Source organism: Hippoglossus hippoglossus, chromosome 24, assembly GCF_009819705.1.
Source record: "Hippoglossus hippoglossus isolate fHipHip1 chromosome 24, fHipHip1.pri, whole genome shotgun sequence".
In the NCBI taxonomy this organism is placed as follows: Eukaryota; Metazoa; Chordata; class Actinopteri; order Pleuronectiformes; family Pleuronectidae; genus Hippoglossus; species Hippoglossus hippoglossus.
In genome coordinates this window covers 9,601,590-9,629,262 of record NC_047174.1, presented here as the reverse complement: position 1 = coordinate 9,629,262, position 27,673 = coordinate 9,601,590, and the positions used below count along the sequence as shown (strand labels likewise).

Here is a 27,673-nt window from a genome sequence, read left to right as displayed (position 1 = left end):
GTTTTCATGAAAAAATGAATATGAACTTTATATATAAACCAGACGGCAGAGAGCACATACTAAGGCTGATTGGCCACATTATCCCCATTGTGGGATTTCTACATCGATGTATGTATATTAGTATGTTTGCATATTGAGATCAAATACAAAAGCCACATACACAGAAAGGTTCTGCAAACTGCTCATATTAAATATGAAAATATATATATTCATTCTGATACAGTTGGATAACTCCCTAAAACAATATTTATTTTGATTCACAAAATCTGCGATTTCATGATATCCACATCTGCACGAACTTCCACCTGTTCACAGTTATTAGTTCTCCACACATGCCTGATTTATTTCTTGAGAAATTCGCCAAAGATGTCAAAATCTCTCAATCTGCGCCCGATCCAGGTCCATACCACAATGTAATGGTTTCTTCTTTGAGTCTTCGTGAAAATCCATCTTGTAGTTTTTGCATAATCCTGCTAAATAAAAAACAAACACAGATGAAAACCTAACCTCCTTGGAGGAGTAATCAGAGATCATCAGGATCCAGTGTAAGTATTAAGTGTGAAATTGAGAAATCAAAAGTGTTTTTTTTAAAGGTCATGACTCGTCTCTATGGTGGCGTTTTTTTAATCTTTACTTAAATGTCAATCGCTGTGAGGTGTTGTTGTTTCCTCCTTCGGCAACAATCTGACTGGTGTTGTGTTACGTTATAATAATAACTCTTATACAAGAGCAGTGGTACAAAGTGTTCTTGTGTTTCAGTAAAAACCAAAGATCAAGACGTATAAAGGAGAAGTGAAATAAAAAGTTCAACCATCGTTTCATAACATTTGTCAGGGGAAAGCCTTTGGGCAGAATTTAACAAGGTAAGAAAATCTTAAATAAATACGATAAAAATAAATTCAGTTAAAAGCTCAGTAGCTGTGTGTTCTGACTGCAGATCGGAGATAAATCTGCTGCGATACCCGAGCCCGGAAGAAATAAAAAGCACCAATGACCTTTTCCAATTTTTGCAAATGAAAGTAAATCTTTTGCTCAGTGCCTCGGGTGAGCGAAAACTGGATTGCACAACTTTTGTCATTTAATACTTTTGGTGTCATGACGCAGAGGAACTAACACAATGACTTTAATAAATTTCAACGGAGAAATCTCAGACAGACGAGTCGTGTTCGTTCTTGTAGTTAGAAAATAAATTTAATCTATTCAGGATAACAGAGTCGTACATCGCAGATACAGACGTTGAAATACTGCTGAGCTGCTTGTTTTCACAGCTGTTTGACAGCGCGACGTGACAGAGACAGACTGGAAAGATTGAAAAAGACCAATCACATCAAGTGATTAAGGAGCATTTCATATATGTTTACGTATACAAAGCAGTATAAAACAAGTACAATAATGGACAGACAACAGTCCCAAAAAAAACAACAAGGGTGTAAACATTTTTCGTGTATATGTGCTTTTCATGACGCCAGCGTCACCACAAATCGGATCAACCGGTATCTGCCGTCGTCAAGGCAGGGTATAGAAATCAACATTACAAAAACATACAACCTCCACTCTGTCCACACTTGTATTGTGTACTTTATCCTACAAACTCTACTCCTGTATATTTCGGCTAGCATACAAAGGAAAACTACAGAGTCTTTGTGGGCCTCTGCACAGAAACAACGGCACACCTTTCACTCAGGGCTTTTGTAACAGAGCACCATGTTGATATTAGTGTGTTTCCTCAGTGTTGTTTCCAGTTACACTCTATGGTTTAGATTGGTCCCTTTATGTAGAGATGGCAACAACTAGGCACAGTGCAGTGAGCTGCTCTCGATGCGGAGATGAAACCGGGTGTTTCCAGTCGTCCGATGGACAGAGCCAGCTCTTGTAGCAGTACTGAGGACGCCCTGCAAACCCCAGGTCCTCGGGCAGAGTCTCCAAAAGTCTCCAGCTCGGAGCTCAAGTGCTTATTTAGAAATGTATTGCCAGTTATGTTTTTCATTTGAATGGCTGCCATGGCGGTGCAAGGTTGGGCCACAGGGACACGGCGTCCCTGGTTTCCCAGGTTTCAGTTGTCGTCGCTGGACAGCTGCTCCAGCAGGGGGTTGGCCTCGCCCTCAGGCGTCTTCACGCTGTCGGTCCTCACGATGCAGGTGGGCCGGTGGAGGTTGAGCATCACCATTAGCTGCTGCCTCTCCATTCGGAGCTCCTCGATCTGGGCCTTCAGGTCCGAGTTCACCATCTCCAGACGCTCCGATTCCTGGACAGAGATGTTGAATTATAGATAAATAAACAGTTCAGTATCTTACACCTGACACTTGTATTTTTATCAAAAAATTTACAAGAACTTTAAGTTGTGCGTGATAGTTAAACCAGGCTTGAATTAGCCATATTGTGTTTGCTCAGGATAGGTTTGAATTGTTGAAACGTGAATTGGCAGCTCAGGTTAACTTGAATCAGTCTATTCTCTGCTGCTCGACTTCTGCTGATCAGTGCTGCGTCATGATCTCACCCTCTGAAGGAAGTCAGTCCGTTCCTTCTTTTTGTTTCGGCAGCGCGCTGCTGCGACTTTGTTTTTCTCTCGTCTCCGTTTTCTCCTGTCATCGTCTTCATCCATCTGTAAACACAAAGACAAACATTATTCGAATAAAATCTGATAATTACTTTACCTTAAGTTACACTATTCTACAACCTTTACTTTCCATCTCCTTGATGATTTGTGCAACTTTTACAGTCAATCTTCTTTTAAACAATAGAGGGGCCACAGTCTTATACTGCACTGTATTTGTTTCCTTCTTATTCTTTCACTTTAGATATCAAATATAGTGTAAAATATGTCAGAGTGATATTTGAAATGATATATTATAAATGATAAAAATCTTGATATGCAGCTTCTTGTTTCTGCTCTCTGACTCGATGTGTCGTTCACACACCCTAACTTCTGCACCATTTCCCCTTTTCTCCTCTTTCCTCTTCCTTCTCACCTCCGTCTTGATGGCCAGCGGCCTCTTTCCCAGCCGCCCCAGGAAGTGCAGTGGGGACAACATGGTGCCCAGCTGGCGGAAGTCAGCCAGCTTGAGTTGATCGGTGAGCGTGGTGGCCGAGATGCCCGCCAGCGGGCCAAGGCTGGGCAGGGAGCCCGCCGCCAGCGAAGGGTCAGGTATCTGTCCCGGCATCATGTCCGACCCGGCGACCACCGCTGCTGTGGGGAGAGACAGGCAGAGAGAGAGAGAGAGAAAAAAGAAAGAATGGGAATGATTAGGACGAGAGGATCAAGTATAAAAGAATTTGCTGACTGTGAAAATTCAAAGCAAAATTTTTAGTACTGGAGAGCTTAAAATTATTCTAGTTTTTGTTGCACTCCAGCCTAAAATATCCAATTAATTCACCTTTCACTATGTGAAATGTAGTCGAGAAACCTGCAGAGTATGTGCAGTTCAACACCTGGATCCCATAAGTCAAAAACTATTTATCTCTTGGTAACATGAGCTGCACATTTACACCCTCCTTCCTCTATCACGCTGCATCCGTCCGACAGTTTCTTTTATCTTTATTCTGAAGTTTCAGTGTTGGAATTCCACCAGAATAAGATTAATTCATTGTCTTCAGCTCTTGTCGTCAAACATCTCTCTAAACACAGGTTGCTTTTTCCAAGAATGCATTCAAACGTTGACAGCTTTGACAGCTGTGTTATCTTCTGAGTCAGCAGCCAGTGAAAACACAAACTTCACACCGTCAGCAGCGACACACTCATCTGTGGAGCTTCGCACGGGCCGAGCATGATCCTCCACACTTGAGGCTTCTGATGATTAACACAGAGGGGTTTTCGTTCTGAACGTTCGTTCGGTCCTTTCAGAGGAGACAGAGGGTAACACTCATGCATTCCACCGCCACCCTCTTTCAACAATTTTGGGCTGGTTCAGAGGCTCTGACCACAGCAACTTTTAAAACTTTTTTTTAATGTAATCATGGAGGAATGAGGGGCAGAGCCTGTGCAGGCCTAGAGGAAGTGGCTAGAGAATTAAGACGTCTCTCTAATTACTGTAAGACCGACAGTTGGAAAACTCCTGATGGCCAAATAAAAAACAAATGTTACAGATGGGAACAGCGTAACATGAGCCGACTCTACCCTGCCCATCCCTGAGATCTCTGAGGAGAGGCAGAGTGAGAAAGGAGGATTTTCAGAAAGTCTGACAAATACATTTGATTTCATTGACTGTGCGCTGACTATGTAGAAAAATAAATACAAGTCAAAAAAAAGTGCGAAAGCTAAACGGGTAAAGTCTGGGTAATAGAGGCCAACCCTCAGCTGTCACTTCATATTTTCTGCTGAGGAAATGCTGCAGTGATTTTGACAAAGCTCCTGCTTGACGGATACAACAGAGCGACTGATGCCTCACTGACTCTGGCACGTTGACAGAGGCTCGGCTAGAATAACCGGCCAAAACCAAAGCGAGTTTTTAAAACAAGACGACATCAGTGTGACTTCTATTTTAACAGCTTAACTCACATTTGCCCCCTGAGTATATTCAACCGGAGCTGAACTTCTACAGGTTGGGCACAGGCCGAACAAAGCCTCTCTCATATGAACCCAACAAAGACGTGTATTGTGAGGAGGTGCTGCGAAAAAAACAGCTGACTTCGCTGGTGGGTGACTGGCTGACAGGCCCGACTGTATTGTAAGTTATACCCGAGTTTTTCTTTCTTTGCTCCTTTTTTTTTTTTTTACAGCAAGGGTGAAAGACTCACTCTATTACAAAAGCCATAGAGGAGGTAATGAAAAAAGCTGAGTTATGTAACTCTATTCTAATGCACTCCACCCTGCTCATGGGCTGGTCTTGAAATGTTTTTACAGTTGGACCGGGCTTTACTGTCGTGCATGGCAGACACCAGATCAGCTCACTTTACTGGATGTGGATGGTGCGGCCTCTGAGTCTCACACTTCTTTTCAAATGCTTCCTTATACTGCATCATCTGCATTCAGACTAAATGTAACAGTAAAATACATTTTGTCTGAGGCAGATGTTCAATAACAAACAGTTGTTTTGCCAAGGAGATTAGGTTTTGGTCAGTGTTTGTCTCTTAGTATGAAGGATAACTCAAAAACTACTGAACGGATTTCCAGACGGAATTGCGAGATAGGCTGGAGATTTTTTAAAGTTTTGTGATTTAAAAAAAAAAAACCAATACTAAGTAGATCTTGATAACAATAGTCATCCATATTTAGGGGACTGATATCTATGAGTGTTTGACATTTGGTGTGGATGGATGGAATTAAAGTGGACTTTGGTAGAAGTATCATTCTAGCTTTATATGGATCTAACGTTCTTTTCTGAATGAAATTAAAAGTTTAGATGCTATACATGTCCAGTCAAAAGTCTTTCAGCGAATCTCTGCACTCCTCTTGACCTGTTCTCCACCAACTCCAGTCTGTGATTTATTCGCTCCAAGGACAAGTTGGTGTGTGGAGCCAGTGTCCAATGAGGCATTTTATTATTTAAATCCCAAATGACCCCCTCCCTTCCTCTCTTCCTCTTTCTCTCCCTCCCTTTCCCTCTCTCACTGTATGTATACTCCCCATTTACGCTGCACTTGGCAGCAGCCTGTTGTTTTTACTGGAGAGGAAAAGAACAAGACAGGCCTGGTATAAAAAATCTCTCTCAGACAAAATTCACTCTTGCTGAATCTCCCGGGAGAGGTGGAGGAATGGAAGGTGCCAAGGCCTCCTCGTTCTGCAGAGAGGCTGTCGAAGAACAAGACGAACCATATGGCAGCTCATGCAGGGGAGAGCGAAAATATAGCCAGACAACAGTACAAGATGTAGGGCTCAAGTAACTTAACTACTCCTTGATGAAGCAGCGTCCTCCAAACTTGCAGAAACAACCCAGGCGTGATTATTAGATGTGACAGATGTGTCCCGCTGCATCCAAATCTGGCCGACAACAGCACAAGACCTCGACATGTGACTAAAGAGTATGCCATGTTTTTCTTTTCTTATATTGCTCATTGCTCACCAATAACTGAACTGGAATTTGAAAGATGCAATCCAAACTAACCCCTGGGCCAAGAACACAGCCACAGGAACTGAAGCACCCATTAGGAATGACTGAGCGAATCGCTTTCAGAGCCAAAATGGAGTCCAATATCCAAGCTGGCCAGACACCGAGGACGGGTACACAGGCTTGGATTAGGCTCCGTCCTGGACAAACAGCATTTTTTTTTTTTCTTTAGATGAAAACTGACACTGGAAAAATAAGTCAAATCAGGAATAATCTAACTCTATGTCTGTTAGGCTCACGTTCAGACGCACGGCGAGGAATGGGGTCCTTCCTCGCCGAGGCCTGTTGAAACATGCGGCCGAGTCCAGACCTTGCCACACGCACACATGCAGACGTCTACTTCAGAGCATGAACCTCATATTTGTCTGCATGACATCAGATCACATAAATCAAAAAGCCTCAGCATAGTAGCTTTGCCAGCGGCCTCCAAAACAAAGGTGAAATGACGTGTGAAGAAAGATTTCCCATTTATGAGACATAAAAGTGAGTTCCAGACAATTTATAGTCACGCTGTTGAAGAAGATAATAGACTCTCAACGTGCCTCACTTTTGAGTTTAGCTTTCAGTTTTAAATTGAATAGAAAGTGTGTTTTATGTTTAATCTTTTCCCCTCTCTTTCAACCTGCCACACAGGCAACTGAAAATCCCCCTTGCAAATTCAAAACCCTGTCAAGTCATGAAACCCCGAAGACGTCTCATCTCTACAACACAGGGGGAAGTTCGCTGATGCGTTATAATTACACCCAAAAGCATGAGTCAAAGTGATTTTTACATTTTTCAAAACGGGCGTATTTTTTGTTTCCTGTCAGCAGCAGTGGCAGCCTGCAGCCGAGGATTAGTGGTCAGTGTTTGATGATGCAACACGGTTACTGTGCTTCTGCAGTGGAGCAGAAAAGCCAGTGCCGCGGCTTTTTAGGCCCACGCTGGCCTCAAACAAAGACACCTACACAGCCCCAGCAGCAGCGGTGATGTGGGCACTGCGGCCTCTTCGGGGCGCACCGAGAGGAGACGAGCTGAAGCCAAGGGCGGGGAGCAGAAATGTCATGTATAAGTTATGAAATATAGGAACCGTGGTCAGCACAGGTTCTGGCTTCAGTCCAAAACTAATCTGGCTGCATGTGAGCTGTGGACAGCTGGAGGTGTGTGTGAAGGGAGCGTGTCAGAGTGAGGGTTCCTATACGCAAATGTGCAGGCAATCAGTGCATCCTATATATATATATAATACGCTGGTTTCTATGCTGGCACACTGTATCTGTCCTCAGCTCGACAAAATGTGTCCATTTCCTGAGTCATTCCTGAGAGCAATTAGCTGCTCTGAGGAATTCGGCCCCTTAGCAAACGCCAGCAGCACGACTGGAGGCCTTATTATCCTCCTCCCCTATAGAGACGGTGAATGAGAGGTACGGGGGGGGGGGGGGGTTACAGGGGGGATTTCAAAGGCTACTCATTATCTTTATATACTGTTGCTTTTTAAATGGGAGTCCGCTAACAGCTAAATTCTAGCAGTGCAGTCATTTTGTTGACTGAAAGCAGAAGTAAGGAGTCGTTTCTTGCTGTTTTAGAAGTTGACTTTTTGTGCAACCATTCATCTCAACTTCAAGTCACTGGATCATGGCATTAAAAGGAAAGACGTGCACACTTTTCACATGTTATTTGACCACTTTTTATCAGGGTGCTTTCGTTTCGGACTATTCAAGCACTGTGTGGTCCACACACCAGCATCTTGCAAAACTCTTGCAAATAGCTTCTGCAGTTTCAACTTGCTGAAAATGAACAATGAGCACGGGGGCTCGGGCCAAGGCACACTCTCTCCATCTCTGGCCAAGGTCTCAGCGATCATCATCATTACCGTCTGCATTCAGTCCGGCCGCGTGTTGATTTACAAGTCTTTCTCAATCCTCTGAGGGAAACCGGGGATGTTGGCACCGACTTTCCTCGAGGACAGGACCGTCCAAATATCTGCATTCCTCCGACCTCTAATTATGTTTTCATTGGAGTGACAAGGCAGGACGCAGGCATGGGAAGAGTGGAGACGCTGTAATAAAAGGCCGTTGTTCTGATCACTTCGCGGTAATCCCTGGCCGTTAAACCTCAAGGGTGATTGTGTGTGGGAGTGGAAGTGATTATCATAACAGAAAATATGATCTCTGTTCGTTTCAACTTTCATTTCTCTTTTGGCCGATCCTATCTGCTCAACAGCTGCCACAAATAGAAGGAACCTTTTGAAATTCCTCTTGTGATGAATAGAAAAACCTTCCCAGAGCAATTCAGCACAATTTTAAACATTTCAACTCACAATCAATGATGATGATCGAGCTTAATTCCTCCTCACAATTACAGTCTGGATGTCTCAGCGGTGAGCAAAGCGGGAGTGCAGTGCACGCAGAGGTTATCTTCAGTTCACAATGACATTACACAAGAGAGCAGGAAGTTCAACTGTTGCGTTTTACTGCAGACGTCAGCTGGAGAATGAGAAATTTATAGGCAAATCCAAACACAAAGCACCTGCAGATAGGCACAAAGCATGAGGACTGTGGCCGCCTTCATTCAAACAGTACTATGTGATCCTTGGCTGTCGTCCTGCTCAACTTGCTCCATGCCGTTCAAACAGTCACACATCTATATTCTGCATCTGGGTGGTCCTGCTTGAATTATTATATTACTATTTTCCTCCGTGTTGTAAGTCAGGATTAGACTTTGCATGGCACAGAGCTTTGGCTCGTCTCAGACGTGGATTAAATGAATCAAAATACAAACTGCAGACATAAGCCATTTCAAATGTATGGAGTTCACGGCGATGACAAACCTAAGTTGCTGTGCAATCCCTGACAGTAAGATATTGGTCAACCGAGGACAGAAGTTCTGATCTAATGACCCCCGGTGAAGCAATCACCTTCATTATGTAACATGTGGTCGTCACTTGAATGCTGTTTCATACTTTGTACTCCGAGATCTCCTCATCCCCACGTCAAGCAGATGCTTGCTCTGATTACTGTACTCAGGTTCAATGCTTTTGTTGCTCGTGAAGTCTCTGAGCTAGAGGTCAGTGTTTAGGTTGACCTTCAGTGACAACACAGTTTTTTGTGCAAACAGACAAAACTGGCTTCAAGTCCAAACGAAATTGAGCAGGCGTCTTAAGAGGAGCTTTTACTTTGCTCCTTTTTCATACAAACACAGGTTTTAATGGCTCCTCTCTCAGTTACACCTTTGGACATTTGGGTATTTACTTCCACAGCGTACATCTAGTCTGTCTTGACACGCTGTTTTTACAAACCATGTGGAAAGGCTTATGGGGACTACAATGTGATACTGATAATGTGATACCCACGGCGGTGAGGAGCTGCTCCCCCAGCATTAGTATTAGTATCACTGAGCCGAGCTGTTGCATAGTTGGCTTGCTCGCCTGCAATGCGTCTGCTGTCTATTCAGTGCGGTGGGGTGCAGCTTGGCAACTCCAGCTCTCCAGAGACGCACTGGAAGGCATTTCTACTTAAAATAAACCCTGTGCGCCCACGTCCAGCCTCTCAGCCCTGTCGGCCCTGCGCTGCTTGTCGGCTCGCCAGCCCTTCCCCATTAATCCACTGCAGCGTTCCATTTAAGCAGAAACCATCCTACGGATGTGCCCGGGCAGGCACTGGGGCATTTAAACCCTCCGCTACATACGCCTGTTCACTCAGACACACGCAACCACAGATCAAGACACAAAGGGAATGCACATGTAGATATATATAAAGAACACTCACATAGTTTCCCCTGTGTGAGCAGGCACTGCACCAGTTGAGGAGCATGCACACACCATGTAGGAAAACACTGAACTTACGAACTTGCAAGTCACAAACCCACACACGTACACATGCCTGCCTGTCATATTTCCCATTCCACGATTGACCTCTAACCTTCGGGCCAGCAAGGGCAGATAACTGGAGCTCCCACTGGTCTACATAGAGTTACTGTTACACAACAAACCTTGCGTCTTTTAAAAGACCCTGATGTGGATAAGAGGCTGATATTTTTCATAACAACAGCTCAGCCAAAACAAACTACTGCTGTGATGATGAAGAGGGACTGTAAAACTGAGGTCTGTTTATCTGATTAAATTCCCATTTGAGGCTTACACACACAGAGGTTCCCTGGTCCAGTATCTTGTATCTTGAATATACTAAGAATGAGCAGCATGATGGGCCAAGGAAAAGATTACAGATACAAGCCGATCTGAGTGCACATTCCTGGCTGCACTCAACAAGCTGCCAAATAGATTTCACCCTTCGTTTACATCACTTAATGTTTCGAGATGTTCATCTAGAAACTTAAGTGATGTAAATTAATTCTTAGCGGTGCCAAGACAAGAGGGTGATACTCCAGAGAGCATCCCTGATTCACTCAATCTAAATCAAAAACTAAGTACTTACTCAGAGAAAACTTGTCAGTCGTCTTCTGTCAATGATGCAACCGTGTTTGGACGCTGTAGGAAGATAATAACATCATTCTTGTTATTCACAGTGGAATTATGATTATTATTCCTGATCAATTGATTGTAGGAAAAACTTTTGACTGTTTATCTATTATCAAGCTCATGCACAGGTTCCTGTTTCTCAACAGTGAGTATGTTCTGCTTTATTTGATGACTATTTCAAAACTATTTACTAATTGTGATGGGACCGTTTTTTGTTGGCTGCAAAATTGATTGATGAAGTGATGATACAAATAATAATAATACTAATTTAGCACCAGCCCAAAACATTATTACTTCTGGATCAAAACCATCATGAAAGACAATTTGTCAATCAGGTATTTGAACAGCTGCATGCAGTGATTGACTTACAAGTTAAGCTTAGGATTGATAACATTTTAATAGATTTGTTAGCTTTAATTAGCTGATAAGGCCCATTAGCTACTCCTCCAGAGGTACATTAAGTGGATGAAGTAGCCGATTACACTGACACAAGTGTCCAGTCATGAAGCATCACTTAACAGCTCTCACAAACTTTACATGCTTATTTTAAATATCAAGTTTAAAAATCCCTTCAGACTCAGTGTGGTTTGGCCAGGGGCAAGTCCAGAGTCGGAGCCAGGGGTGCACTGGCCCCCTGTTGAAATGTGATTGGCCCCTGAACTGCCCTTGCACTGTCAGCAGTCTTTTTTTAAATGAACTACTTACAATACTAGCAATAAATATGACTTTGTGTTATTATTATTATAAAGATACAATGAGCTTGAACAAGGAACAACTTTCAAAATATATTCAATGATGTGTGGCTTTGCTCAAAGCTGTAGACCTAACAGTTAACAAGGAATGATTTAAATGTGCACGTTACTGAATTAGTGCATGGATGTTGGTTATATAATTGTCAATCACAGCCCCTGATTTAGAAAAATCCGAGACCTGCCACTGCAGGTTGGGGCACCGGGCTGTTGCTAGTTTTATCAATACAGCATGTAGCGACTTTAAAAACAGAGTGAGGCATATGTGGTGTTACATAACCGTCTCCATGGAGGCCGACCAACACTTCTCCTGTTTAGCAACACTGACATGAAGAACGCTGAGGATGGAAATACCTTCCGAAGCTAACTGACACTAAGCTAACTGGGCTACCGACGCTGTAAATAAACCGGGACAGTTGCTACAACAGTTGTAACAACAGTGTAGTTAACAGTTGTGGCAGTGAGAAAACTGACTCCTACAAAACTAATGAACCCTCAGACTTTTTTTTTTTTACAGCCATTTACTTAAAAACACACCCTCTTATATTGATGTTAACACACTCAAATAACATGTAGCAACGTTGGCATATTATCGTGGCCCCCCCTTACTGCCCCCTGACTTACAAAAATCTCAGATCCGCCCCTGGAGTTTGGCACACCGGAGTGACGTTAGCTTTAGCATGTAGCCACTTCAAAAACACAAGTGAGGCGTGTGTGGTGTTACATAAACCGTCTCCATGGGGGCTTACCCGACACTTCTCCTGTTTAGCAGCCCTGACATGAACAAGTCCCGAGGATGGAAATACCTTCCGAAGCTAACTGACACTAAGCTAACTGGGGGCTAGCGACGCTGTAAATAAACCGGGACAGTTGCTACAACAGTTGTAACAACAACGTAGTTCACAGTTGTGGCGGCGGAGCGCGGAAAAAAAAACTACAAAACTAATGGATTCCCAGACTTTTTTTTTTTTCTTTTTTTTGATCTTACAGGCAGTGAGTGAAAAAGCACAACCACTTCCATTGACAGTAAGATACTCGGGTGATTGCTGCTAAATATATAACAAATAAGAAGCCGATAAAACCAGTGAGGAAAGTATCTCACAGAAATCTGCAAATGTGCAGCAGGGCTGAGCTAACAACTAGCATGACAACAACAATAACAACAACAACAACCATAAAAGCAGAGAAGAGGAGGAAAAAAGTATGGCGAGGAATCGCGTCAGTCAGCACGCACGCTTACCTGAGAGGCGTCCAGGAGCTCCGCAGCAGCAGCGGCGGCGGGGAGGGTGCGGGACTCAGGATGTGGGTTTTGGGACTAACCCGAGTCGTTGCATCAGCCCCGTTTAAGTAGCGAGCCAGTGTGTGAGGGCTGAGGAATGCGGAACTGCTGGCCCAGACGTAAGCATGGTGAAAATACTGTGTGAGAGAGAGAGAGAGAGAGAGGAGGGGACACACACACACGCGCGCACACACACACACACACACACACACACACACACACGCTGGGCTTGTTCTTGCTCCACCCCTAGCAACCACACACAAAAAAAGAAAACATACACACTGGCTGGAGGAGAGGAAAGTTTCATCTGAGGGACACACACACACACACATGGAATAAATAAAGTGATGGATGTAAACACACACACACACACCATCAGTTGTTTTCTAATCTAACCTCTTTGAGAAAGTAGAGCCCTCGGCAACAATAAAATGCTTACAACCACTTATTTATAGCCTGTGATGCAGTATTGTGATCATCTTTTTTGGGGGGCTTGTGACCCCTCACACAGATCAGGGCCCTGCTTGTGACCCCTCCTCACAAGTTGCTATGTGTTTTTTTTGTTTTGTTTGGTTTGTTTTTGTCATTTATTTCCATGGCAGAACGTGTACATCCGCCAAAACCCAGCAGTCCCCTTCAATTCAATCAAGCCGCTCCAAGTCGCACATACTCATAGATATAACCGTCACCTGAATATTTTTTTTGACATCAAGATTCATATATTATTCCCTGACAAAATGGCGAAAAGTTGCCAATGTTAAAGAAAGTGGCAAAAGATTCCTGGATCCGTCCCTTTATCCACATCAACGCCCCAAATTTCTCGGCCCATTTTCCTATTTTTGTCCAATCCTGTTAAAACTATAACGTCCTTGGTGGAGGTCTTTAAAAACTAAAAATACAATCTTGTGCAACAGAAATATCTACTTCATTTTTACCTTTATTCATCTGCTCCCCCTCAGATCTATCTTTGGTCCTGACTCCAGGATCGGGAACATGTGGCAAGAAGGATTTGAACACTGCACCACATGCTATTATTTGTCACCTTTACTAGAGTTTCATTTCATTTAAATCCCTCAAATCAGACTACGTGGGATTATGTCATTAAATAAAGGATGTGGTTTAGGGCGTGATAACTTTCAGAAGATGTTTATTATGAGAGATAACTGTAAAACCCAAGAATAAGCAAATGATTAATTTAACCAACGTCCTATTAAATATGGTAGCAATCATAAATTGTTCCTCTCATATCAAACCACTGCCTGAAGTGAGCTACAGAAAAAGGAAATAAAACATTGATACATAACCAGCAGCTAAAACAGTTCTCTTATAACACAGTAATTATATAAACATGTATGACTTTTGTTCCCTTTTTTCCAACTCAGAGAAAAATCATCATTTCCTCTTTTCTACAGGAAAAGAATGGATTTAAGAACCCTAATGTTACAACTGTATATATGATATTGAATAACCCTTATTTTTCGTCCTGTAACCCAAAGGTTGTTTTCACCGATTCATCCCAGCTGTTGTTGAACAACCATCAATGTTTTCCTCAGTCAGCAAAAATCCTTTCATTTCAGCTGAGGATGTTTAATGTAGTACATCTTAAAGGGTCGTCACACACACAGTATTTAATAAGTTTCTCTAAAGCTGCTATGTTTGATTTTCTTTAAACACTCCTTAATTAACATGTCACTAGATTCATGTAACTTCAAAACACACGCACAAAACAATCATTTCCAGTGCTGGTTCCAGAGAGTTCCAGAAAAACTTGACCTGGCTGCCTCCTCCTGCTGCTTCCCCCTAGTGTGGACACATCTAACTGCATCTATCTGGACTGCTCTTAGAAAACTATTCATAACATCTCATTAGAGAATTCAGCTCTACTATCAAAAAATACACAACACAATACTAATTAGTTTTTGCCATCTCACTTTTTTTGTACCATTTTGGTTGCATATGCCTAGAATAAATTGTTCAGTTATGATTTGATATGCCAAAATCTCCTCTAGTTGCCTGTGTTGCAGGTTGAGTCAGAAGTATAATGAACCTACAAACTTGCCATTGCTGGTCAAGATGAGGAATAAATGTGAGTAGAAACTGTAAAAACATCAGTCATCCTCACCTGAAATAGCAATTGGCATGAATATAATTGAAATTATCTTAACTTGAAATTGTGTTTTGAAATAATGTGTAAGTGTGTGTTTGTTCGATGAGATTTGACCATTAATGACACAACTCAAAACAAAGTTTATCTACAAGTTGAGTTTATTTGAGTTTTTAGAGTAGCAGGTGAACATCTGTTTCTAAGTTTAACCAACTTGAAACACTATTACAGTGTCCATTACAATAACAAAGTCACAACTAGGCTCAATATAATGTGATAAATATAATAAAATCATAATTTTTCGTCGTAATCCTCAAATTGCAATAGAACCATGAATATTAGTGTCATTTTAATCAAGGAGCACTTGTGCACGAACAGCCCATTCTCCTGTGCACTTTTTATTACATCCCAGGGCGTATTTTTATTATTACTACAATTATCTAAGGCACAATTTGGTTTTACACAATGCCACCTCAACGGTTCCTCCTAGACCGAGCAGCTGAGTTATTAAAGGCTCGTCAAAATACCCCACTCTGTTCCTTTTTTTAGATTCTAATTTGGTTCTGCTGTGATTTATGTCTCGCATATGAGGGGAGGTCGAGAGGAAGAAGAGGGTGGGGGGGGGGGGGGGGTCTGGTGTGTCACGGTTCCTCTGAACGTGGATGACAAATTTTAGGGGAGACGTTTGGGGTCAATAAAGCAGAACTGAACCAACGAGCAGACAGACTTCATAAAACAGGGGGGTGCTGGGCTGCCATGATTAAGACAGAGGTTTTCCCCTTGGCTGGTGTGGACCTTCAGCCGAGTTCCTGTGCGCCTGCAGGCCGGCAGCCAGGGACGTCACTCAGTGCACCAACACACATGGTGCAGGCCCAGTCGGTGCTTAAAGAGAGAAGGGTCCCTGCCAGGAATAATAAGCCACAATAACAACGCTGTGAAAAAATATATATACCAGTCTGGATATGTAGACTAAGAATTCAAAGAATGTTCATTTGTTTTTTAAGATCACGTTTAAAGGAACATGTAGCGATACACAGACATGACGAGAAACATTAAAGCTCTTGTGGAAAATCAGTATCTGATGCAGAAAGCGTGTATTAAATTATTATGCGGATGCTCAAAATTAAATCTCAACATATTTATTGAGTTTGTTCTCGTCTTTTCCAGTCCTGCAGAAAGTCTGTGCATTAAAACTTGAACCTTTGTTTCCCTGCAGCTGCTCAAATGATGAATGGAGACGGGTGCACTCTGTGGTTTTACAGCTTTTCCAAACTCATGCAGACTTCTTGGTGTGTGGGCGTCACAAGTCAAGGTAAAAAGTATTATAACTGTTTTATGGATTTTTATTCATTTTGTTTTATTAAGTACATTTTTCACAAGCTCTCATGATGTTCTTCTGTCTTTTTATTTGTGTTTATGACGCCATTTGAGGCTAAAACATGAGCTATATACTCCTAGAGATATTTTCGGGTGACCCTCAGAGATCAACTCCATTTTACCCAGCAGCAATCTTGAGATTGTGACACATGCTTTTATTTTCTCTCGATTAGACCAACTCATTATGCACCTGTCTGAGTCAGCAAAGTTTACATGAATCACATTTTATCCAGCCGCCAGATTCCCCATGTCATTTCACTGGCTCCTGGTAAACTCCGATACTGGTTTTGAGATCCTGTTAATACCATTTAATGCTCGCTCTGGAATCCCACACATGCACCTCGCTGATCTCCTGACCGAGAGGGTCTTTTCTGTTCGGGCACAGATGCAATGGAACAAACTCCTCAAGGACATCAGACTGACTTATCCTCTTTTAAATCGGTTTTAGATATCATACTTTATGAATATGCTTCTACTGGTCTTGTGGTCTGAACTTATTTTATTTTCTAAGTCACCTTATAATGCTGATTTGATACAATGGCATTCTTCTAACCTCTATTCTATTTTCATTTGATCATTTTTATTGCTTTATATCATCCTATCTTACTAGTTTGGATCATTTTGATTAATGATTGCTTGACATTTCAATTATTTTTTTATTTGCTTTTATCATGCTGCCTTGAAGCACTTTATAGTTTATAGTCATTATTATTATTTGTTGATTTAAAGTTGAAGTAATTTGTCGTTATATCATCCAGCTTCACATATTTGGGAAATACCCAGTGAACCAGACACCTCCAGACACAATCCTGACTCATCACTGCAGACTTTATGAACAAACTTTATTTTTAAAACTGCTCCCTTCAATATCCTTCCTTCCCTTTTTTTTTCTTCATTCCAATTCATCTTTGACGGTTGTAGATCACGTCAAAACACGTCTAGCAACACGTAAAGATGCACATCTTTAAATCAAGGATATTTAGGACCATATGGTGGATGCCCAGTACTTTTCCATTTAGGCAATCACATCTTGAAACGGCGTATTGCTACAGAGCGATACTTCCCATTTTATGACTACTACTTATTCAGGAGTCAATGGAAATTCTTATTTTTCTCATTTTACTTACCAGACGTCAAACTCTTAGGGGATGAATTAAACATTTTAATGTGTAATCATTTATATCAATGGGACAGATGTACCGTTCATATCCTCTGTAATGGACTGAGGCCTGTGGCAGACTCCCATTCACAGAAATCAGATGTGCACCAATTGCGTGCCGGTGCTTGACATAAACCCTCCTCTTCATCTTCATCTTCATCTCCCTCCGACTAAAACAGGCTGCCTGCTATCATGCCAGCAGCCCACCCAACCCCTCCTCACCACAACCACTGATCCTGTTTCCATTGGAGTAAAAGCTCCCAGTGTTACTGTATTAGTGCTGTGACAAATGGATTCACCATTTGATTTATCAGAGTCTATAAAAAGCACAATCCCTCTGCACAAAGACATGAAATCTTCTGCAATTTTACATTATTTAATTGAATGACATGGTCGTACAAGTATTAAAGCACCACATCCCCACTGGATCACGTTCTTTTGTCCTGCTGTAACACTGGAGGTGCCCTCTGTCTCCCACTGGAACCCGGCAGTATTGTTTTGAGCTCATGACGATATCCACACCGTCTTTTGGCGAGGTTGTTCGCTCACAGCATTATTCGTGTCAGGTGACCCCGCCTTCCCAAACCCGTGTGTCATTGATTTATCTGTGTAAATATAACACTTCCATGGGAATATCAGGGTGAGCATGAGGAAACAGTGGTCAGGAGGTGTACGAGGGTGAGATATCAGAGGTGGAAACAGTGAGCAAACAACAAATAACAGAAGGATAGATGGACTGTAACCAGGAGATGTGAGACATATTATTACAGGGTGCTGATGCTGCCTGGAGTAACTCCAACCCGTAACATTGCTGCAGTGAGAAGGAAGACTGTCCTTTGAACAACCTTTAAAATGCAGGTTTCACTTTAGTCCAGAAAATCTTTATACAAAGGCTAATTAAACAAAAGCTACAGAGGCTGAGACTAAGCTGTGGTAAATGGAAAACTCGTACACTTGTTCAGTCAGTCTTCACAGACATGATGAATCCACATTTTTCTTATTTAAGTCATCATTTTAGTAAGACCCTTGTGGGGGATTCTCTGATTACCTATCTTGATGATAACAATCAGGCATATTTAGGGAGCTGATGTCTATGAGTGTGTGCAATTTGATGCAGCTGGATTAAATTCAAGGGGACTGTTGGGCCTTGGTGGAGGAATGTGCTCTACTGAGTGCCACTCTAGTTTTGTGGGTCTCCCAAAAGTGAACATGAATGGATACATGAACATAGGGATACAGAAACGTCCTCAAACATTTCAAATATTGACTATGGAGGCCTAAATGTGTCAGCTAATAACTTTTCACACACATTTTGTATAATTAGAACGTTAAATATTACAATTACAAAGATTGGACTGTGTAATGCATGTTAGTGCTTTGTAATTCACACAACTACAGGTCTTTTTCCACTGAAAACTGTTTAATATTTAGACTCCTGCTCACTTTGAGGTTATCCTGACTTATCGTGGTTTTTATGTAAGGTCCAAACGCACACCTTAAATAATAAGGATGATTAAGATAAAAGGGAAAGTTGACCCACCCACACAGATGTAAGCATGGGGTGTGAGACGGAGCTGTCAATCAAGCAGTGTGAACATGCCCACACATCATGAGAGGAGCTGTAATCATGGTCAAACACGATGTGTTCAGCCTGTAACAACAATTTGAGGTACTTGTACAGCATCATTTTCATTTTATGAAACTTTATATTTCTACTGCATTCCATTTCAAAGTGTTATTTCACCAAATTGAAATAATCAACTGCATTATAAGTTGTGATTTTACTAGTCCAGTTAATAAAATGCAGATATATCACCAAGACATTAAAAATTACTAAAATAACTAAACTTTATACAGATAAAATTATGTATTTAGCAGCTTGGAAACCAGAATTATAACAACAACAATATCATGTAAAGTAATAATATAAGACTTAGAGCTATCTACCGAGGACTTTTACATTTTATACACAAAGGATATTTTACTCTTCAGCCCAATACACCACAAACTCAGAATGTGTGTTATGGTTAAATTAAACCATTCTGACTGAGAGGCAATAATATTATTTTAAATGCAAAAATGTTATTTTAGATTTGCAGTTTAAAATAACCCTTTGAGTTAAAGCTTTTTAGGGGCCTCCACACGTAGGGGCCCTGGGCACTTTGTTCCACTATCATCCTCACTAGCCCGTGTTTTTAATCAGCCGTGTGTGTGCGTGATGCCTCGGTGCTCGGCTATTTTAGAGTGATGATGGATGGGCCTGTCAATGGCTCTGCTGTCGTCTGACTCACTCTCTGTCCTCTTGTTCTGTCAGACTCTGCGTGTCCAGCAGCATGATGTTTCCCATCTCCACAGCCTGTTTCAGATTTGTTTTATCACATAGTGAGTTGTTCCCAACCATCAAGCCGCAACCCTGCTGTCTGAGATGTGAGCTGAAGGGGAAGAGTTTTTATTCGAGTGAGTTGAGTGAGTCCAGTGCTTGCTGGAACTCTGGTGGTAGAGGAAGTGTCTATGTGAAGCAACACCACTATAAAAGTACAGCATTTATGTGTGTGATATGTGTCACCTTCCTCCAGCTCTATATTGAAGTTATATGTTTACACAATGAAGTATTCAATTTTGACACCATGTCTCTGTTTGCATCCATTTCTACATCGAATGGAAATATTCAAAAGGTCTTGTGCATCACTTTAGGCATATTTTCCTTCAGACGGAGCAGACGCTAATCTTGTATTTCCACTTTTAACACCAGGGCCCCCTGTTTTCTACAGACTATTTGCATTGTGCATTTAAGTTTCAAAAGTTGCATCATGCTACATCTGCAGTAGAACACACAAGTCATTCATTTGTTGTAAACTAATTCACCTCAGTTTTGCTAACAAAACATAATCCTGGAAAAGTCTTTGAGCTGAAATACACCAAACCAATGGAGTCATACAAGAGAGCTTTTTAAATCTTGGTTTTGAATTAATGAAAAAGTCGAGACCAAAACAACTGTGCTCATAAAACATACACCAATAAGGGTGTTGAGAGATGAGGGCTGAAATCTGCTGAGGTTTCAGATTTTACACTTTTATTAAGCAGGCCATAAATGGCGCAACTGTAAATAAATAAATATATAAATGCAGCAATAAATCATTTAACATACCAATAAATAAATAATAAATATAGGACTTCGTGGTGAAAAATAATATTTCTGCATTTCTACATTTATTTATTTATTTCTGTATTTCTATATCCATTAATTTATATATCTACATTAATATATTTATTTGTGAATTTACACCTTTATTTCTGTATTTCTACACGTACAAATTTATTTGTATATTTCTACAGTCTACTATACTTATGACATTTTTTTGTCCTTCATATTCACTACTGATGACCCTCATACTGATACTACTACCACTACAGACGCCTGTTTTACCTGCAGATTTTTTAGTTATTACTATATTATTGTAGTATTATGTCTTTGACATGACAATGGATACTTTGATGAGGGAAGTGAATGTGCAGGATCTTTGTGTAACACCTCTGGGTGCTGTGAGGGAAGGCTCTGCTGCTGCTGCTCAGCTTCTCTCTGCAGACTCTGTAGCCCCCCCTACTGAAGACAACAAATACTGCACTTCTCTTGCACTTCTCCTGAGACCTGCTTATGTAAAGTGTAAACGAGTAGAATGTAATAGATATAGTATTTATTTCATCTATAAAAGCAGATGGGCTGCATGTGGTAAGATTAAGTGCAGACACTGTTGCTGCCGCACAGAAACACCATGTCCTGGTTTCACTGGGACATCAGACACACCGTGGGTATTAAATGCAGTTTTTCCGGGAACTCTATATTACTGATAAATTACTAATTAGTCCACTTATCATCAGGCACGTGACCCAAGCGGTCTCGTTTGTTCGTGCTCCCGCTTCGACATTTTCCGGTAACAGCGCTCCGCTCGCTCCGGGCCCGTGAAATATGACACCCGTCGCCATGGAAACAAAACAACCGCAATTACCCAAACATGGTCAAAGGGAAGTGAGCCGACGCGGGGCCCAGCGCGTGCTGACGTCACGCGGAGCACGCACTGTGCTGCGGTGCGGAGTCGGATTGACCGTGACAATAGTGGAGCGATGAATGAATAAGTGATCATTTATTCCCACTCATTTTAAACGGCTCAGTCCCACACTGTACTTTATGTTCTGTGTGGAGCCATGGAGCCAAAAATAGACCCACCGACAACTGCGTGGAATATTAATATCAGGGACACTTTAAAATAAGTTTTCTAAAGTATATTAAGAAATCTGTATCAGCAGTTATCATCACCACATGATAAGATACATGAAAATATGAGAAATGCTCTTAAAAATGAGATCTTTATTACTACAAGGTTCATTATAGTTCTGGAGCTTTTGGTCCTATTGCATGATCTTTATCACCAAGATACATGAAACTATGAGAAATGCTCTAAAAAATTAATATTTATCACTACAAGGTTTATTTAGTAGCTGTTATGGAGCTTGGTCCACTTACATGACCTTTATCACTACAGGAGCAGATAAGATAAGACACATGACGCATGAGAAGGTGAGAAATGCTCTGTAAACAAGGAACTTTCTCTACAAGGTTCATTTAGTAGCTGTCCTGGAGCTATTGATCACATTAAGATTTATCACTCGATGAACAGACAAGATAAGATACATGTAAAAATGCTCTAAAAATTACATTTCTATCACTAAAAAGGTAGATTTAGTAGCTGTTCTTGAACTTTTAGTCCTATTCCATGTTCTTCATTATAAAGACAAGATAAGAGTTGTGAAGCATGAGAAGGTGAGAAATGCTCTGTAAACAAGGAACTCCCATCACAAGGTGTTCTGTAACTCGAATAAAGACACAAATAAATACATTAAGAATGAAAATTATAGAAAGGCTCATAGAAGAATCTCTCACTACAATACACATTTAGTTTCTGTTCTGGAGCTTTCAATCATATTTCATGGTCTTCTTTTGGCAGACATGTTTTCTTGCTTGTTAGGTAATTGTAAAATACTCAAATTAACAATTTTAAGGTCTGCTCATCCATGTTGGCCTAAAGGCTGAGGTGCAAAGATCACTCTAAACATTGGAAATTGCTCTCAAGGAAACACAGCTTTCAATCATATCTGCACAATCTTCTTCAGAGTTTGTCATGGACTTCCAGACGTTCACATTTCCTTTTTTTTCTAAGGACTTCTTGTTTTTAAAGCGTCTCAACTGGTCATCAACTTGTCTCCTCATCTGCTGAGGATGATCATGACTGAAAGCTTCAAAATGGCCCCTGAGTGGATCCTGTGAAGCCTGTGGTGAGACCGAATGACAACAACAAAAAGGTTTGCAGTTGACTCACTTTATTTCCAGCATTATGTATATATTTTTGCATCTGATCATTCTTTATAAGTAAAAAAATAAACTATGTCATAAAATACATCTTGATAAAATACATGACGTGATATATATTTTTTTTAATGGAAAACCTTTAAAGCAAATGTTAGGTCGGGGGGGGGGGACTCCTTACAGCAAGATGTGACACCGATATGCTACACATGAGTGACCCTTCTTTTTTCGCGTGTTACAACACAACTATATTACACACAGAGAGGCTACTGAGCATGATCTAACATCACATCACATTTAGGCATTTTAAAAACACAAGCTACCACCTCTTCTTGAATCACTGATGACGTGTATTTGCATGCACTGTTTTTCACACCGGCACAAAGACTCGTTTTTTTGGAGACTTGCACCGGCAGCGTGGAAGAAAATCGACCCTCTCACAGAAAAAACATGTCGTATACACAACCCTTCGATGTTCAGGTTTACACAACATCAAAACTCACACTACAAAAGGTTACTTGAGAAAGATCATAGCTTGCTGGCTGGTTAGAATACGATTTAAAGTATCATTGCATAACGTGGTTCCGTTCACAAGGCCAGAAGTGTTGGAGAGTTGAGACTATCTCCGAGGCTTCCTTTCAGGCCCTCGCAGCCGTCGGCCAAGGAATCAATCTCAGGGTAGTTAAAGGAGAACATTGTGCGGTAGTTGCTACAAGTGGGACTGGAAGACATGACGGGGGTGCTCAAAGATTCAAGGTCGTTCGCCACAGACTTGTACAGGGTTTCCCAGTCTGAGAGGCAGAAGGGGCCGCTAAGGTCTATGTCGGGGACGGATGAGGCCGTCTCGGAGGTCACCGCCATCTCCAGGCTGGGCACCAGGTCATCCAGGTCGTCTCCTTTCAAGTCCTCCAGAGCCTCCTCTTCCGCGCTTGAGCACAGGAGGATGTTGGAGTTCCCCAAGATGGCAGCGGCGGGGATGCAGGGGACGTCATCCATGTCTTGGCCAATTATAGGGGCTTCTCCCATTGCTGTATTGCTCTCTGGTGGTTTCCCATTCTCTATGATGGACAGCAGCTGTGGGGAGGGCGGGGGATCCTGCATCATTATGTTATCACCATCTTCACTATCCTCCTCCTCCTCATCAGCATCACTTGCAGGGAGCTTGCAGGATGGTTGGTGGGAGGCTAAGACCTGCTCCAGCCTCTCCTTCTCCTTCAGCAGGTCGGCTATCTCCGTCTGGAGGGTGGACCTCTCCTCCTCCAGCTCGTCGGTTTCCTGAGGAGAGGAGGGACACAATCAGAAAAACAGTCCTCCCTGCTGTGCTGCAGTAACCTTTAATAACTTCTGACATGTCACACATCACTGTACGTGCCCTCAGCTTTCGGATGGGTGCATATGCCGTGTGAATCTCCTCTATACAATGCCACTTACAGCCTGTAGAGTGTCTATCAGCTCCCTCCGTCTGTTGCGACACTTGGCTGCAGCGATCTTGTTCCTCTCCCTCCTGATCTTGCGCCTCTCGTCCTCCTCTTTGGAGGGCTGAAATCAATCACAGACACAGTCTATTAAACGCTGCATCCTGCTTGGTTTCGCCATGTCAGCGTTTGGCTCTTCCACACCACCTCTCTTGCCAAAAAGTGAATGTATGCTGCATGGGAATACTGATGTGTGCTCGGTGCAGCATCTTCTCCCCTCCTGCAGCTCAGGCGTTAAAAACGCAGCACCCACCGTCGAGCCGAGGCAGCCCACGTGAGCGCGCGTTTTATGCAATTTCCCATCCATGCCCGTGCACATCACTCACGGGGCATGTGCTCGTTTCTCTCAGTAATTAGGACTCGCTGCACCAATTAGACACAATCCAATCGCCTCTTTTGTGTGTTCCTCCCTGCAGTCGTTCACTTACACTACACTCGCTACGTTAATTTCACTTAAACTGCAAAAAACAATTGAAATTTGAATTCATCATTCAATTCGAAAAATATCGCGATACTCCCCAACAGGACAGTGGAGGACGGATATCGTTGAGGAGATGTAAGATAAGATCAAATATGACCTTCCTTTATGAGCCCCACAATGAGGAAATGTGTTGATGGAGACACACAGGTAATAATAGGTAAATGTGCAATTAACGCAGCAAATATAAAAGTATCACTAGAATATAAAGACTATATTAAATGTAAACAGAATATATACAGCGTTGCACTTGAGCCGTTGAATTGCGCAGAGAAATGAATATTGCATTGATTGATTGATTGATCGATTGATTGATTGCACGTGACGTTGTTTCTGTTAATGACATTCCATCGCCCCCACCCCTCCCCAATAACCCTGTCTAGATATATTTATACACATGCAAATATACCTGCTCTCTCTGGCCCTTCCTGCTGGAGGGCTTCGCCTTGTTTGCACCTGACGACGGCCGATGGTTCGCTCCGTGCGTTTTGGTCTTGGCGCGTCCGGACGACGGGGAGACAGATGTGAGGACCGTCGGCTGCACCATCCACCTCAGATCCGGCGAGGTTGAGATGGCAGTCACGGTCGGAACAAAGGAGTCTGATGCGCTGGTGTCACTGTCCTGCAAAAAGAAAAAAAATACATTTGCAGAGACATTTATATGCATGCACGTAGGCAAACACTGATTTAAAAGCAATCGCATCCAGGGCTGACCTTTACATGTGTTTATATGGTGCATTAATCATGTGGCTGAGGATTGCAAAAAAAGAAGAATCCATACTGTCTGTGCATGAAAATCATCAAATCCCAATCCCTCTATTTTCACCATCCTCACTCTAAAATGAAAGGTCACGACCAAGACGTGATGCATGTGTCTATAAAGTCTATTACGATCAATTTCCTTCAACATTATCGCTCTGTCTTCACGGATCCCCCCACAGACGCAAAGAGACAATATAGACACTGCATATGTGTTCGTATGGAGCCATCCTCAGCACGGGACACTAATCCTGTTCAAGAAAATTCTCTCTATGAAATGCACTCGGGTGTGTGTGCAGAAAATGAGGAGTGCAACCTATATTAATCCTTATGCATCAATTATCCCGTTTTGTGAGGATTCAGATTTTGAGGCTGGGGTCCGCTTGTACCTTGGCGCTGTCCACTGATGATGAAAGCGAGTCAGGAGGATGCTGGCTGCACCCAGGGGTGTCCCCGCCAGGCGATGCTGTGCTACAGCTGGAGGACGAGTCGTACTCAGTGCAGGAGTCTGGATGCATGTTCTCATCTAAAAAAAAAAATCACTGCATTCAAAATAAAAAGATTAGTTTCTCTTGTCTTAATAGCCCCCCCAAAAAATGACAGCTACTTATATTCCATTTGCCAGTTTCATAAATGGTAACTGTGCAGATAGTGGGGCCCGCCTTTTATAGTGAGCTGGAATTTTATGAATGAAATCCGTGTGGTGAGACTGAACCATTCCACAGAGGGGGAAGGTGGAAGGGTGGGGGGGAAAGCAAGCAGGTGGTCTCCCATTTCCCATTGAAATCCCCGAAACGCATCAACAACAATATTAAGCAGCCTGTTTTTATTACTAACACATTTCATTTGCTCTAATGTGAAAAAATAGAGAGAATATAGAAAGGGACACCCCCGCCTGCAAGAGGTGCCCATAGCCATGAATGAACTACGTCATTTCATGTATGCAGCATCTGCATCATACATTATGTTCCCGTCATGTCCACATACGTTGACGAGACTTATAAATATATTATTTTTTAAAAATATATACATAGTGTATATTGCCGCATTGGTGGCAACAGAAATGCCCTTGGAGGTGAAGGGAGGTGATGGAGATGCAATGTGTTGACATTTTATAGATAACAGTTTATAACGGTGAGTCTGGTGTCTTCAGTACTTCATGTTCCCACTGGAGAACCCGGATTGGAACAACTCTATAACCCCTGCGATCCAATGTTATAGAAACACCCCAATTCAACACATGGAGCAATATAGTGAAACCTTTTTTTATATATATGTATATATAAATGCACGAACCCATCTCATCCTAGCAGCCAATTACTGATCACCTATAATCGACCATTCAACCGTGATCAATACATCACATCGCCTTTCACCTGTCTCTGCATATGAATAGAGCTCCAGCAACAGAATTGTCGCTACAGCGGAGCAGCCAATCACAGAGTGGACCCGTCGAACCATATATGGTGTTTCCGAGCAATGGGAGAACGAAGTAGGGGGCGCGCGTATGTGTGTGTGTGTGTGTGTGCGTGTGTGAGTGAGTGTGTGTGTGTGGCCCACTCACTCACAGTCACAAAAGGAAAGTGAAACACGCGCTAAAATACACGTCAGGCAATGTATCTGATATCAGCGTCATGAGGATGATTATAGAGATGCTGCTGGAGGAGGAAGAGGAGGGTGAGCTCCTGCACTTGACCCTCATCTGCCTCAGCAATAGGGAGCTATGCAGATGTATAGTGTAAATGCGTAAATGTGTAAATGTGTGAATGCATATAACTGGAAGTATCAGGCCTATTGATAGTCCCCCTCACAATACTGCTTTTGTTGGTGCAGTTTACTGGCACCTATATGCACGCATCATTCCCACAGTCTAAATCAGCTCCTGTGACAATAGAAGGGGTTTGGATTTGCTATATTTAGGCTCCAGATGACCTCACAGATCCACTGAAGTGAGAGGGATGCACGGTGAATAGGAAAGAGGGGAGGGGGTACTCACGGCTTCCCGGCAGTGGCAGCCCCCTCTGGGCTTATTTACCGGCACATCATTAGGTGGTCGGCTTCCACCCCCATTCATGTACCCCACTGCCTGCGTGCGTGTCGGCTCAGTGGTTCAAAGGTCGGACATAACAAGTGCAGACGCCCCCCCCCCCCCCACTATACCAGACTTCAAAAACACTTGTTTTCATCCCAGTAACTTGAGCGTGAATAGACACAACAGAGAGGAGGTTATTTTTAGGCGCAGTGACATCAGCGTTCAAAGTTTATGCTAAGTAGCCAAGTAGATCGTGTGTTATCGTAATTGTGATCTTGAATAACAGCACTGCTGCGGCTGTATGTGGCCTAATGGACTGGACTCAAGAGATTTATTTCAAAAAGATTAGTTATAATATAAAGCAGATCAAATTAAAAGTGAAATAATTCTAATAGGAAAATA

At 42.3% G+C, this 27,673-nt stretch overlaps 2 protein-coding genes across 3 annotated transcripts; both read right to left on the bottom strand.

The window, feature by feature from the left end:
• Nucleotides 1–1,169: 1,169 nt before the first annotated feature.
• LOC117758246 (jun dimerization protein 2-like) lies at nucleotides 1,170–12,654 on the bottom strand. 2 transcript variants are annotated; one of them, XM_034579764.1, is made up of 5 exons: nucleotides 12,487–12,654; nucleotides 10,454–10,506; nucleotides 2,970–3,184; nucleotides 2,498–2,602; nucleotides 1,170–2,245 (listed from the first exon to the last, which is right to left on the bottom strand). In XM_034579764.1, the coding sequence occupies exons 3-5, from the start codon at nucleotides 3,162–3,164 to the stop codon at nucleotides 2,054–2,056; spliced, it is 492 nt and encodes a 163-aa protein (XP_034435655.1). In that variant the 5' UTR covers nucleotides 3,165–3,184; nucleotides 10,454–10,506; nucleotides 12,487–12,654; the 3' UTR covers nucleotides 1,170–2,053. The 2 variants fall into 2 exon arrangements, with proteins under 2 accessions (XP_034435655.1, XP_034435654.1); XM_034579763.1 differs by having other exon boundaries at nucleotides 2,970–3,187; nucleotides 12,487–12,653.
• A 9,870-nt stretch (nucleotides 12,655–22,524) lies between these two features.
• On the bottom strand, nucleotides 22,525–25,873 carry LOC117758243 (proto-oncogene c-Fos-like). The gene is made up of 4 exons (XM_034579761.1): nucleotides 25,629–25,873; nucleotides 24,890–25,102; nucleotides 23,959–24,066; nucleotides 22,525–23,802 (listed from the first exon to the last, which is right to left on the bottom strand). Exons 1-4 carry the CDS (start codon nucleotides 25,755–25,757, stop codon nucleotides 23,116–23,118), a joined length of 1,137 nt encoding a protein of 378 aa, XP_034435652.1. The 5' UTR covers nucleotides 25,758–25,873; the 3' UTR covers nucleotides 22,525–23,115.
• Between the last annotated feature and the right edge of the window lie 1,800 nt (nucleotides 25,874–27,673).